Source organism: Lepisosteus platostomus, chromosome 14 (genome assembly GCF_059453375.1).
Source record: "Lepisosteus platostomus isolate fLepPlt1 chromosome 14, fLepPlt1.hap1, whole genome shotgun sequence".
Lineage (NCBI taxonomy): Eukaryota > Metazoa > Chordata > Actinopteri > Semionotiformes > Lepisosteidae > Lepisosteus > Lepisosteus platostomus.
The window spans coordinates 32330889-32346352 of NC_142624.1; the positions used below are offsets into that span (position 1 = coordinate 32330889).

General features: G+C 42.7%; 1 protein-coding gene across 6 annotated transcripts in view; it reads right to left on the reverse strand.

The window, feature by feature from the left end:
- Positions 1–15464, reverse strand: part of agap1 (ArfGAP with GTPase domain, ankyrin repeat and PH domain 1) — a 153025-nt gene that overhangs the window by 63275 nt on the left and 74286 nt on the right. For all 6 annotated transcript variants that reach the window (XM_088605707.1, XM_088605706.1, XM_088605701.1 and 3 more), the window contains one exon: positions 3901–4005. In XM_088605707.1, the coding sequence (XP_088461833.1) occupies positions 3901–4005 (105 nt within the window). The remainder of the gene's footprint in view (positions 1–3900; positions 4006–15464) is intronic.

Below are 15464 nucleotides of genomic sequence, written 5' to 3' on the forward strand. Positions count from 1 at the left end.
TGATAAGTGGAATTAATTCTTCCTTTCAGAGAAATTAAAGCAGTGCCCATTCTTTTCTCAAAGTTAAAGCTCATCAATGTGGGGTGGCTGATGGTAGTGAATAAAGACCAGATTTTTATTTCTGGTGCCCAGTGATACACAGCACTGGAACACGGGATGAGCACAAGATACTCAGCACAGCCGCCATCTCTTCTCACACCCCTCTCCCCTCCCAGAACTGGTACCTGCTGCTGTGCTGTTGTTGCTCTTTGAGGCACTTCTGAAAAAATATTAACACTGCAGAGTGGTGAAACGGCGCTCCTTAAATTAACGAGGCCTGCTCCCTGATGCTCTGAAGTGCAAATATAACACCAGCCACGCGGGCCGCACTCCCTACTTCATCTGCGCTCAAATAAAAGACAATCACAGCGTCTGGCAGCAAGGACGGGCACAACACAGAAGCACTAAAAAGGATGAGGCTCTTCTTCACAGAAAAACCAGACGAAAGGGCAATTCAAAGCCAAGTGCTCTCAACGACGCCTAACAAGCCACAAGAGAGCTCTTCAGACCAGGCCCCAGAAGTGCCATCTCAGGCCCGCAACAGCCTGAAAGAGGTAATTGCATCCCGATTTGCATTTTGTGTTGTTCATCATCTGTACGTCGTAAATGGGGGAGCCTTATGGAGCTGGTATATTAAGGATTTCGTCTCTCCAGAAAAGACCAAATGTGATTTTTGGGAACGTGTTTGTGTTCAGGAGCTGGTGTGAGAACGCAGTTAGAAATTCGTGGCCTATTGTAAAGTGGTGGTCTTGATAAAAGCTGCATGAACCTTTGCATAAAACTGTTTTAATGTTTAAATGTTTTCTGCTTTTTGGGAAGAGGGGGGGGGGGGTGTTACTAATTATGTTGCATCTATTGCCATCCACTTAATTAGCTGCATTAATGTGATTTCTTTTCGCATAGTCAAGCAATTAAGAGCTATGATTGAGTTTCATTCAATTAGCCTCAAACAAACACTCTAATTGATGCCTCGGCTGCAGATGAGATGTGATCAGGGAAAACCTGCTAGCTGCTGAGAACACTCGACAGGGCTGGGGGGGTGGGGGTGGGGGTGGGGGTGGGAGAGGACGCGCTCATCCCTTTCACCCTCGACAGGCAGTGGTTCGCTCGCCCTCTCCTCCCCACCACCCGGGCGCCACTCTCGTCCTCCGGTCCAGACCTTCTGCTCCACAGCCTTGAAGGCCACACAATGGCAGTGGCTCTGTCTCCTGTCAGAGCTGGGGCTTGTTCGCTGGACTACAATAAAGTGCTGCCCTTTAAAGCCTAACTCATAGAGCGAGCGACAATTTATTTCACGTCCGAAAAAGCACTGAAGACGTTTGTTTAATTGATGCACATTTTCCACCTGTGCTTGCAGGAGAATCTTCTACCACCTCTAGATTAACAAGCTAGAAACCTTCACTGAATGTGAGATTTAGCTCAGTTGTATGCACTGGTGTAATGTTTACCGACTATAAAATCTATAACATCTCTAGCATTGTCAAGAGAAGGCTGTTACCAGCCTTTTACAAATATATCCCGAATTCTTTGTCAACAATTCAAACTTATCCTGCAATGGAATGGCTTGGAATGTCTAGGAGCTGACAGCCCCAGACCTCTGGAAGTGCTGATAGGAACACACAATTAGAAGAAAACTCTAATGTGAATGTTTCCACCTTCAGTGACACATGGGGTGCTGTGAGAGCCAAATGAGAATCTTTGATGTACTCAGCTGTACTCTCTCATTGTCCATCTGTGTCTTCATTTGCCATCAAACCGAGAGCAGACAATAAGCATTTGTTAGCTCCATTGTGCCATTAGCGGCATCATTTAGATTTTAATTAACAATAACATTACAGCCCAATTCGAACTCAAGAAAGAGGGAGAAAAGATTCCATCACTTTAGGTCCTCCCCCGCACAGAATCTGTCCGTGTGTGCTAACAACGCAAGAAATACAGTAATTATGAGAGGCAGTTAGAGCATAATATTATACATCACAAATGTCAGCCATGAAAAATATGATACAGGGGTTCTATTTAATGCCATTCAATCAGTATAAGGCCTTTTAGTAAAATCCAGCAACAACATAAGAAGTAAACTGTAGTCATTCATCGACACCGGCAAAAAAAAAAAACTGCATCTCATCCATTCGCTGTGCTTGGTTTCCTGCTAAAAGGTTTTTTTTTAAATCATTAATATTTCTTAAAAATCTAAGTGACTGTTTAAAAAGCTATTCTTGTTGTATCCGATAAAAAAAAGATAGTTGTGGTTTGATTTACAAAGAGCAACAGTTTTAAAAGTGTTATTTAAAAAAGAGTAACAGTTAAATCTAGAACTTATTGCACTGATAAAATCAGCATAAAACTAGGAGTGTTCTTTAAGTCTTCAGGTCCAAGTATATCCAGTTCCAGTCAAGGTCCATTATCAAATGACCTGTTTGTCAGGTGAAAGACCTGTTGGTCATAATCTAATGACAGCCAATGACTGAACGTATAAGGCCCTAAGTGACCCGCAGAGTCAATGTGGAAGCTCTGGAATAAATCAATTGTATAACCTGCTTTTTACAAATATATTCCAATTAAATGTCAACTATTCAAACAAGCAATAATGTGTTTCTTCTTTTTAAACTTGGCACCAAATGCAAACAGTGATTAATATTTCTTTCAGGTGCCTGAATTTCAGCAGAAAGATTTAACCTGTACCAAGACTGTTTAGAAATACTAACCAAAAGACGGCATTCTGAGTGGAGTTCAGTCCCTCCTTGCACCCTGCGTTTCTGGAACAGATACTGGGGTATGAAGACTCTCACTGTGATTTAGAAGCTTTCTAATAAATGGACAGGAATAGGAAACAGCTGCCGTTCCATAACCAAGACGACAGATACGGACTGTTGTTTATTGTGAGCGCTATCTGGAGCTGTGTTTTTAAACTGGACACATTTAAGTGCACCCCAGCAGAGGGACATACTTAGGCGCTGGGGCCACTCCGGATTAGCCCCCAGGCCAGAGATCGGAATGGAACTAATGATCTGGAAAACTTGAACAAAAAACAATAGGAATAAGTAGGGGAGAAGAAAGTGCTGACTTGCTGTTGCTTACAGAGTTCGGAGGCGTACCAAACCCAGCAAGCCGCGGAGTCTGCAGAGCCACTCTTAATTTCCAAGCCATGAAAAACAAGCCCCGTGTGGAGGCCCGGAGCGCGAGGGAGCCGAGCCCAAGAGCCGGCTGAGCCGAAATACAGACTTGGTTCATTTAATTCACAGCTTAGCCTAATGTGCTGCTGAAGCAGCTCCCGGGCCGCAGACAGAGCGAGGCGAGGAGGCACGGCTGTGACAGGGAGGGGGGGGGCCCTTTCTCACTGCAGCTTCTGATTATCAAAATTCTTCAGCTTTGACAAGCGCCTAATGAACACAAATCACTCTTTGATTGGCTTTTACTTACTGGCACCCGCGCAACTCAGTGACTACTCCCCCGCCAGCTACAAGGGGAAGGAGGAGGGGAAAAGAGAAACGGCGGGCGAGAGTTGGCGAAGAAGTTATGGCCCACAAAAAGCACTGGCAAGGGACATTCACGAACTTAAGCAGGGGTGCATTTGTGACAGACAGGGAGTGAAAGAGGGGCTGGCGATAACCGCAATCGACCCCAAATGGTAAAAACCAGAATGCTTTATGAGCACACCTGATCGTCCCCAGCCCATGTCGGACCACACAGCGTCAAGTACAAAGAGGCTTTTTCCACACGTAACAGCCTTGCAGTGAGTGCAAGAAAGCACAAGGGAAACCAACAACGCAGGCCAGCCTCTCAGAGTTCTGCGGTTTAAGGACAACTGAACGTTTCTAGAAACACAAACAAGGACTCGGTGAACCTGGGAAGTTTACTCACGTGCAGGCTGGGGTGGTAGGTGAGAACGCCGTTGTCACAGAGGGTGACGTACTTCTTCTTCCACTCCTTATTCAGAGACTTGCCGCTTCTCTTCAGGAGCATCCCCTAAACAGAGGGAAAGAGTAGAACTGAAGGAGCAGCTACCTCAAAATTCAGAGACTTTGCAAAGTTTGCTATACCATTCGGTACAGTTCACCAAAACTGGTGGTATTAAGTTCTTCTATCCTTGTTAAGGCATGGCCATGTTTTGAAGAAGTTTAAGTTAGTAGCTGTGCTAGCATGTGTAGGCTGCAAAGGAAGAGAAAAAGGTTTATTGCATGGTTAAAAGAAAAGAGAGACAACATTTCGACTGTGGAGCCTTCCTCAGGTGTGAGTCCTTAACTTTTCTTTTCAGCATGGCCACGTAACAAACACCTAACTGTTCTTCAATGCTACATTGCATCTGCATTGTATACCTTATGAAAATCAAGTTTTAAATGAAGGACACCTGCTTTGATCTCCTCTAGTGCATTGATTTAAAGACAGGTGGGGCAGGATTGGAATGATACCATCTGGGAAAGTTCCATGCAAATAACACCCGCTCCAATAAACAAGACTCTAACCACAAACAAGCTTGCAATTGTACCCTGGTGGTGACCTCCGGCTGACCTCTGCTGCACCTGACCCCAGGGAGACAAGGGTGAAGAGCTGCCCACTGCCCTTTGATCATAAACCACATCAAAGGTATTGGGATCACACTGGAACTGGGAGCAAGAATCATCAGATCCTATCTGAGAAGCTCTGGAATGCAGTTTCAAATCTTAAGATCTCAAAGAGGAGGCTCTCCAAACAGTGCAGTTCTGGGCTGTTAAGACAACCCTGACGTTAGCCATCAGATTTCTAACCCCCTTATAGAAATACTGCAGCCAGTCTCAGACACTGGAGCTGCTTCAGGTTACATCTCTCATTTCTGCTGTACACTTTCCAGCTAGCTCTTCACATTTTTGTAAAAAGCTACTTTATCAACAAACATATATAGAAAAGACAGAGCTGCAATATGTCATGGGCTGGCTAGCAGAGATTAGGTTACAATGGGTGGCAAAAGAATTCATCCCCTAAGCCGAATACATATCTTCCCCCTACAGACCCCAATGCCAGAATGTAAAAGATTCTACCAGGTGTGTTGTCTGTAAACATACGACAATCTGACAGGAAGTTTACTGAATCACAGCTGCAAAAAGGCTATGCTGGGCTAGCGAAATCACTGCTGTAATTGCAGAGAGAGAGCAGAAAAAAGCAAACGATTCCCCAGCAAACCCATTATTTACTAATTATTTAATTGCTCCCAAATCTTCTAAATTTGTTTGAAGGCAAAACTGCCCCGAGGTGCTAAGCAATACCTTGCATTTCATCAAAACTGACTAGTCTTGGTGAAATCATTTTTAGCAATGAGACCAAGAGAGAAAATTATCTAAAAACTGCGCAATGAAAAAGGAAAAGACAAGGAATAAAATATCCTGGAGTGGTTCCTAAAGTGTTAGCTACGCATTTTTATTTTAGTGAAGAGCTACATACAATGGGCTATTTAGTCCTTGTCCTATTTAGTCCTTTATTCAGTAAATATTGACTAGTTTAAATGTTGTTGTTTATTCTTAAAAAGTATCAATGTGTATATATTTATAGCGTACAGTAAGCACAAGCCAGTAAGAGAAGCTGTCTGATAAAAACACTCACGTCTTACAAAGCAACGCTAGGTCCAACCATAGCCCTAATAAAAGGGCATATCACTGTCTCATGGTAAAGAAAACTCACTACCCGCTAAATAAATTTGGTGAATTGTGCTCAAAGATTCAATAATAACTGGCCTGCTGAGTGTCAGAGAGCCTTGAAAGTAGCTGTCTCAGAGGGACTGACTTTGCGTTGCTCCTTGGTTACTTTCAAGAAGTGCTTACCTTTCTGCGTTAAATATCTTGCAATGTTAATGTAATAAATGTTAAGCGCTATAGGAAATCTATAGCGCAGTATCTCGCTGTGCCCAGAGGCTGTGATAAAACGGCGCTCATAAATTTATATTAAAACCCTGTTCAATAGCAATTATTTACCAACAAAGATTTATTGATCCCTTTTTGGGGGCAGGGGATGGCGGTCAGTAACTGAGCCAATCAGTCACAGGCTTGGGTGGGGGGTGGGGTTGCAGGGGGCTGAGGAGGGGACCGCTGGCTGTGGCAGAATCATGTCCACCATCAAGTGCTGCCAATCGTCGTGGCAACAGCATGGGGCGCTGGTTACAAGAACACGGATGTGGTTGGGAGTTAGGCTAGGCCGGCGAGGCGGGCCGCATCCTGCTCCAGATCGATCCAGCGCCCGCTCTGTTCCCAGGCTCGGCTCCCCTGTCGGCAACCTCATCACTGCCCCATCGATTTTAACCCTTCGCAAGGCACAGGCAGGAAAACCCTGCTTTTCCTTTCATATCTGAGGAGTGGCGCTGCCTGATGTCTACGGAAACAAAAGGGTAATTTACAATCGGTAAATTGCTGGTGAATTGTTAAACGTTTGTTTTGGTAAATCGGCTGAATGATGCACGTGTCCTCCATGACAGAGAGGAAAAAAACAGCGCCTATGTGGTCTTGCCTGTCCTTTGTTGGTCTGCGAGTGGAAAAAAGAACTGGGGACTGAAAAATGCTGCAATGAACGTAGTCTCTCACCTCTGCTTGACTCGTCTACAACCAGGGTCAGCAGGTAAGATGACACATTGAGCAGCTGTAGGGTCTGGATGAACATTCATTATTTTCATTAGCGGATACAGGAAAGAACTCTGCCTCCTCTTACCCGGAGCCCTGTGACTGTTTTACTGCCGCTTAGCTTCTTGTTTTCCACCTGTATTTTTTAATCAGCATCATTATCTACTGCGTGATCTTTAAAAAAGCCACACTGCAGCATTATGGTAGGATAGTAATTAACTTTACCATGATCGGGGCAGTGAAGGAGACCAAATACTCTCCAAATCACAGTTTTCTGTACGTTTGGAAAGGCTTTAGAAATTTCACAATACATTAAACGGTACAGTCGTGATTGACACACCAGAATCCCCTTAAAAGATAAAAGGGAACTGGGAATGAAAGTTTTTCCTCAGGTTAAACTGATTATGACCCAACTGTGTTAAAAAAAAAACTTATTTAGCCATTAAGGGCCACAGCTCTGACCATTACAGCACTCTCCTACGCAAATCAGCCCTGGATGACTGACTGTTTAACACGCGGACGCCCACACTTCATTTCAGCCAAATTCATTAGGCAAAGAGGGGAATAAAACTGTCCACTGATTAGCAATTACAGTGTATTCGCTACATGTGTCACATCGCTGGACTTGTTAAACATTAACAGTAAAGACAAGGAAAATTAATAGACACCAACAGTTGAGGGAGACAGCACGCAAATGAAGTAACAGAGGCGCTACACAGGAAACATGGGACTCCGCACCTCATAAAGAAGTAAAAGCCCTCAAATGAATTGTGTATGGCTTCACTTGCGGATACGAGCACAAATGCTATTATTCTAAAACGTTCCTTATCGTAATCTGTAAGACACACAAAACCCTCTTTAGTGAGAAACGTTTAAATAAACTGATCATTGTTACAGTTTTGGCATGTTATTTTTAGTTAGCCTTTACTATATCCTCTATTTTTAAAGTTATTTAATCATACAATGTGTATATTAAAACAGAATGATCGTGGTTTGAATGATTTGATTTGAAGGGCTGTTAACAGATGTAACAAAATGTAAATATCATGAAGTAACATGATAGGAACAGCCATTCCAGTGTTCTTAGCCTCTCTGATTCAAGGTGGGCCGCTCAAGAGGAACAGGCTCTTGAAGAAAATGACACAGACAGAGACTTTCAGAACTAGTCTGTTTAAATAAACTACGGATTCATTTCAGCACTTCATTTGGCTCTCTCTTCATTTTTTTTAAAGCAATGCAGTTAAGAGCAGAGGGATGAAAGTGTACTCGGCTCCTGATGGCTCTGGATCTCGTGTGCTGCGCTGCCTGGATCTCCTCCCCTGCGTGTTCCGCGTAGACCGGCTCGCTAATTGAGTCGCTCCGGCGTCTCTCTCGGACCCGGGGTCAGGCTGTCGCAGAGCCCCCGCTGCCCCGCCAGCTGACCGTCGCCTCTTGTCCCACTCCGGTCGCGGCCCCTGCGCGACCCAGTTCGTCATTAGCGCCATCTCTACCGCAGGCGCGGATCACACAGCCGCCGGCTTCAAACGCACCGGAGAGACCCCAGAGCGGCTCACCTCCTCAACCAGCTCAAACAGAAAATAATTGGCTGATCCATTACCCTCTCCAGCGCCTGGCAGTCATTTGCACCACGAAAGGAACAGCAATGAGCCTCGTTGACTCGCTTGCCATTCTTGCAAAAAAAACAACAACACGTCTTTAATTGTTCTGACAATTTTCTGTACATGCTCTTATTTTGGAAACGAAGAAAATTCAAACGTTTACTACAGTTCCAGCCAACAAAGTCCCAGAAGAAAGTGAATAAAAGTTTTAAAAGAAACACTGGGAAAGTGAGCATGTAAACTGTAGCTAAGTTACCAGCCTAAATACAGCAGTACGTTAATTGCTAAAATGACCCCTTAAGACAATATCAGGTGGGTCGAATGGACATTTTCCGGACAGAGAGCCGATCTCCTCAGCGGCCCGGGCAATTTCATCAAGACACGATCGTGAGAACAATCTGCAAGGTAGACAAACCAGCAACGGCTCAATACTAATCCCGTCCTGAAGTTGAAGCAAGTAAGTATGTACCTCAAACTAAAATGTCAAAATATTGACTATGTTCACTAAAACAAAAACAACCCCCATTCAACAAAAGCACACATAAAAATTTCTGATGAGAGCCAGCTTACATCCAATTTGATCACAACCTGACAAGATGCAATATCTTCCCTGCCATGAAGGTCATTTACACTAGGGCTAATGAGGTGACAGTCCTCTGAGCCAATAGCACTGCATCCCTGTTTGCGATGAGTTTAAGATGTGGTGAGTTGGATGTAAAAACAATAACCATTCCAGTGGTGCAGTAAATAGAATATGACGAGGGCTTTAATTTTAAATGCAGAAATCAGCCAGTGGCAACAGAGCTGTCAGTGGCTAGGGGCGACCATTAATAAAGAGACAGACAGTGTTGCAAGGCATGGAGAGGGGGAATGGTGTGAAAGAAGCCCCTCCACATCCTGCTGTGCTAAACTAGCTGGCCAATTTTTCTTAAGTGTCCCTACTATTTAGGATGCAATTTATTAATTTTCCTCATCCGTCCTGGAGATGACAAGCTATCATTTTATGAGTGAGGCTAATTGAATGGCATGCTAGCCCTCGGATAGGTGTTATTTTTCATTATTTAGGTTCCAGGGCGATGACACATTAGTTGCCTCTGTTTTACCTTGAATTGCGTGACAGCTTACAAGGTCCTCTAATAGAGAAAATAATAAAGAAAGCAATTTATTTGCATTTCTTGATTCATAAAGATCAATGCACAATGGAATAAACACACTTTAAGTTCAGAGACACTATATTCCAAATATTGGTCTCTCAATTATTCTACTTTTACTTTCAGCAAAGTTTTCTTTAAGATCGTCCTTGTAGATGTAGGTTTAAAAAAAAAATGCCAGCATTCTAAGAACTGGAGATATCAAAAGACACTGCTCACAATCCAACAGCACCCTTTAATCGTTTTCAGTCAATTATGATTTCTCGAAACCATACTGTGCACACCCAATAGCTGCTCAGAATAATTTCTCAAAACCCATGAAAAGGCAGAGCTGCTTGCAAACTTGTAAGACATAAAAGACAAACACCTCAATCACTTTAAAAGTATAACAATACACTGTGAACAATAACTGACCACAAAACAGACATGAGCTAGTACAATAACAGCACAAGCTAGTGTTTCAAGAGGGGTAAATGAAGGTTAAGAATTGTATATTGAAGAAACACAATGCAATACTTCAGGTGTGAGGGCAGAGGAGTAGACTAAGCAGTGATGTGCACATTGCAGTTCTTAATCCATGGTCTACATCACAGTGACTTCAATCTTGAGTACAAGACGCTCATACAAAGAAAAGTATCCTGCTACTTTTTCATACAGGATATTGTAAAGAGCACCTTCTACACTGGAATGAGGAAATAACTAAGCCATAAGCAGAAAGATCAATATGAGAAAAAAGGATTTGAAAAAAATCTTGGGAGAAAGAAAAAAGCTTGTACTTTCATTTAGTATGGGATATTGTTGTTCAGATCCTGAGAAAGGAGAGCAAATTAAATGTTTCTTTTGTCACAGGACCCTCTCCAATGACCAGCAGCCTGTGGTTCAGTGTATGTAGGTCTGAGCACACTGTCGAGGTGTCAGTCAGAGCAGAGGGTTAAGGGGTCCTGACTGACACCTCCTGAAAGCCTGGCTCTCCTATCGCAAGACCCATCTCCACTCCCACAGGCCATTCATCATCCCTGCAGGACAGGAGCTCTGATTGTGCACACATATACCGATACACACACACACACGTGCAAGCACACACGTACTGTATACTGATACACACACACATGCAGGCACACACATATACTGATACACACACACATGCAGGCACACACACACACGTATACCGATACACACACACACACACACGTATACCGATACACACACACACACACACACACCAATACACACACACACACATATACCGATACACACACACACCAATACACACACACACGTATACCGATACACACATACGCACATATACATGCAGGCGCACACACGTATAACAATACATACACAAACGTGTATACCGATACACACACACCGATACACACATTATGTGTTGTTGTTTTTATGGGAACTTCCTATTGACTAACATTCATTCAATTACTACATCTAAACAAACACCTGCTCAAAAAAGAAATTTTTACATTCAAGAAGGCCAGTTTAGTTTGCAAAAAACAAAACACTACACCAGTAATGTCATTTCGCTTTTTACAGAAGTTACCATGTTTGAGTCTACTCACATGTTGTGGCCAAAAACACAGAAGGCATGCCCGAACAGAGAAGCAAAAAAAAAAACCAATACAAATTGCCTTATGTCAGAGAGGGACAAACCCACATACAGAGGCACAGGGACACAAGAGATCACACACAGATCCAGACACACAGACCCCGCACCCTTGGGACCCTAGATAAGGTTGTCCTGATGAGCCAAGGACAAAGAAGGGCAGGCCCCAGGGAGAGAAGCGAAGGAGAGATAAAATAAAATACAACGGGGAAAAAAAGAATCTCTGCAACTGATTTATCTGATGAGTGTTCTGGGTAATTAATTATAAACTCAATTATCCAAACCTTACTTCAGCAGTCTCAATTCATTAGAAGATAAAACCTCACCAAGCTCGGGTTTTTGACAATGGACAGAAGAGGAAAAAAGAAGAAAAGAGGTTATTAAGGATTATTTTCTATTTTGCTTTCCTTGTCTTCTTTCTGCCAAGGCCTGTGGTGTAATATACAGTTTCTTTGGTGTATATCAGTATATCAGTATAACTGTATGTCTATCAGTTGCCAGCCTATAATAATACATACTCCAACCTGAAAGAATAGGGGGAACGATTAGAGAAGTCACCACCCTTATACTCCAATCAAAAAAGTTTTCATATGAAGCACAGAAATAAATGCTGTTTGAAAAACAGAGGCACAGAGCGTACATGATAGTACTATGTACTGTGGAAAGACCCTTGGGTGAGATGTCATCTGCTGCAAGTGTTGGTCACTGAATCCAGTAACATCTCGCATGATCTTCGTCTCTTTGTCACAAAACAGGTCTGATCCACTACAGGAAGGTGCTCCTCGGTACAGATCATCTTAGGAGCTGGGCAGAGCCTCCATCTGCAGCTTTTCAGAACGACATTTATACATCTGGCCTTTCTGGATGGGAACCCACACTAAAGATAACCACTGCCACGTAACTGTTATAATAAGGTGACTTTAACCTCTTTCAGTGCTCATCATTCATTTATGAAACAGAAAATCGAATAGCTTCATAACAACAAAAATGAAAACAATGAGAATAAACACTGAAAGATCACAGCACCACAGGAAGCTGACAACTTTTCCCAGGGAAGGATATTTTTCCAGCGGCAGGCGGATCTTGTCCTTCTCGTTAAAGACTTGATAGCAGGTCTTTAATATTCACCGTCTTAATTAGGACTGCAGTTAATTTCATTAAATTCTTTCCCTGCTAAATGAAGCAGATTATGAGACATCTTTTATTGCAAGGCGTGAAATTACAGCCTGTCCGCTGCCAATGGCAGAGTGAAACTAATGAATTACAGGGTAAATAACACCCGAATTAACCATCCAATTTAACTCCCGACAAAGTCAGCTCAGCACTGAACTTACTGCACTCTCAGTCTGCACACAACTGGACAGAGGTCTGAATCAGCTGTAGACATATATACGGACACAAATGTATTATCACTACTACTACTTCTACTGCTGCAACTGTCACTGCTTCTATTAATCAATTTATTTGTACAGTCTCAGAACCAAATTAATCACTTGATAGCTATAAAATTCTGCAAATATATGAAAGCAGCTATTCCCCACTTTCGCTGAAAGCAGCAGTACTGAGGTATCTTCTACACACAAGAGCCGGTATTTCCCTAAACCTGTGAAACATCTGAATGAAGAAGTAACGTATGATATGAAATTAGTTAAGATTATCTTCATTTTTCACAGCTTTTTTGAGCAGGTGAAACTTTGAGATTTCAGAAATGACATGGTGTATATGGTGTGAAAGTTTTCTAGATAAGGACTGTGAAGGGCCTGATATTTAGGATGGGACTGGTCCTGTAATAAACTAATATGAAAAATGTTCAAAGAATTTGGTTCCAGGACAAACTAGAAGGAAATTTGCTGCTTATGTCATGGAAGCAATTTTTCATAGTATAAAAATGTGTAATGTGCAAATCCAGACAATAATGTCAGAAAAAATAAAACAGCAAAATACATCTTTTGATGACTTTAGAATTCTGCAATGGATTTTATTTTGAAATGAGGAGCATGATTCGCACCTTTAAAAAAAATATTTGAATGAGTTCCTCTGATGGTAGAGATTTCCTAATTTTGTAATCACCCCACATACAGACACGCTGTAGATCAAATCTGAGCCTGACCCAGCAGCAGTGCAGGAATTCTGCAACTGCTGTAGGTTTGCACTGTACATATCAAAGGGCTGGACCCATCTGTAGTGTCTAGAGACACAGGCCTTCAGAAGCACATCTCATTTCAAATGCAGCTGTAGCCTTGTCAAAAATGCTGGATAAAATGCTGTAAGCCAGGAATCAATCAGCTGAGACCAGATAAGTACAACATTTCCCAACATTAAGGGTCGTCGGGGGCCCTGTGCACAAATATTTCAGGAAGAGCTGATAGAGGAAATGCAGCTCCAGCAGGCATCCCTCACTCAGTGTATCTGTCACACGCTCACCGTGGCCTGTCTCTCCCCTGCATCTCCACCCTGGTCCCACCTCCTAGGCTAGGCACGATTTACTTCCTCTACACTTACTGTAATCACCAACTACACATTTTCTTCATCTTGACAGGGAAAAAACCCCCAAGGATTTTACATATAAGAGCTTTGCATGCAGCGTACAACATGCATTTGATGTTGCTAAGTGCACATCAGGTGTTATGATCTTAAGCCCTGCCACCCCCTACCAGGGGCGGTGCAGTGGCTCTGTGGCTAAGGATCTGTGCCTGTGGCTGGAAGGTTGCCGGTTCGTATCCCGTGGCTGGCAGAGGAATCCTACTGCACTGGGCCCCTGAGCAAAGCCCTTAACCCCAGGGGCGCAGTATAAATGGCTGACCCTGCTCTCTGACCCCTGCGCTTCTCTCTCTGTCTATGTGTCTCCTAGAGAGCAAGTTGAGGTATGCGAAAAAGACAAATTCCTAATACAAGAAATTGCATATGGCCAATAGAGTGATCTCTTATAATTACGGAGTAGAGATCATGCAGCCATATTTAAAAGCTCTGTTAATAAAGAGGCATCGTGCTGGTCACCAGTCTGAGTGTGGTATAAGCAGAGGATCACAGACAGAAAAATCAATAAACCCAATCTACAAAACACTCAAAGGAACACTCTACCACTTTTTAAGATGAGTGCAACATTTCTGTTACATTCCTCATACTAGTAAAGTACTACATTTACATAAATTGCAACGTGGGATCCCAACAAAAGCACATTCCTCTCAGGAAGAGACTTGCATCGGATCTCGGTGGGATGTTTTTCATAACCCGCGACGAGCTGTTATCAGCTCTCTACATGACTCCGCTGCTGTCTTTAATCTGCCTCCACCGCAAAGGCACAGAGCACGCAGACATTCAGTTTCATCTTCTAGATGCAACAGCGATGCTGTAAATTAATTTGTTAATGTTCATGCAAAATGCCTTAGTCAGTTTGGTGACAAACGCACATGCGAGCCTCTTCAGTAATTAGCAGCTAATTAGGAACAAGGAACAGATGCTGGTGGAGTTTTAGCAGTAAACAGGTTCTGTAAACAAAGCTTATAAATCTCGACAAATTTATTATCCACCTAACAACTGTCAGGAATCCCAGTGACATCTGCACAGAGCCTGTCCATACAGTAATCATGTCTTACAGGAAACCACTGGGGGAGGGCTTTCAGTGTGGCACAAGGCACATGGGATTAACAATTGACGTTAAATGACACAAAGTTACAAAATAAAATTCCCCCAAAATTCCTGGAACAATAAAAAAAAGTTTTTTCTAGCTTCTGTGTGGGTAATTATTAAAGTAAATGTGTTCATGTGAAGATACAAAGAATTAAAAAGGGAAAGAAAAAAGGAAAAGAAACAAAACGAATTTTAGGAGTCTGTTTTGCAGACTGAGAATACAGAATAGCTGGGACTATCCATACCACTGATCCATCAGTGCTTACAGACACTGGTAAAGGATAGCAGTAGCTTGTGACAGATCTCCTCCAGACTCTAAAGTAACTATAAAGTTAGAGCATTCTGGATCTAATTGCAGCAAAATGCAAATACACCCCACCCTCATTACAAGTGCCCTTGCCTGCCAAGCAGTTTGCATGTTTTAATGAGGTGCATGTTTTAATGAAGGCAATTTTGAAAGGATTTATTGCAGCTGAGAGCCAAGTAACACAGTAACCTTGCATAAGAGTGTTTGAACAATAAGCCTGATAATGAGCGCACCGCAGTCTGCTTATATACTACTAAGAGCACAGCGAGCAGAAGCCTTTCAAACAGGGCCACAATACCTGGATTACCAAGTTCACTTCACAGCAGGTCAAGAGTGTAACGGGCTACAGGGAAAGAGAGATGAGCGCTGAACACAGGGAATGACTTGTTTAGAGCAGGAACATTTATACGTCTGTAAATTCTCAGCACAATCACAAATAGCTTTCAACAAAATAAACTCATTATATAAGAGTGTCCAGGTATAATATCCTTAACATTCACTGTTTTGAGTCCTACTATACAAGAAAATTAATGTTGTTCTCGT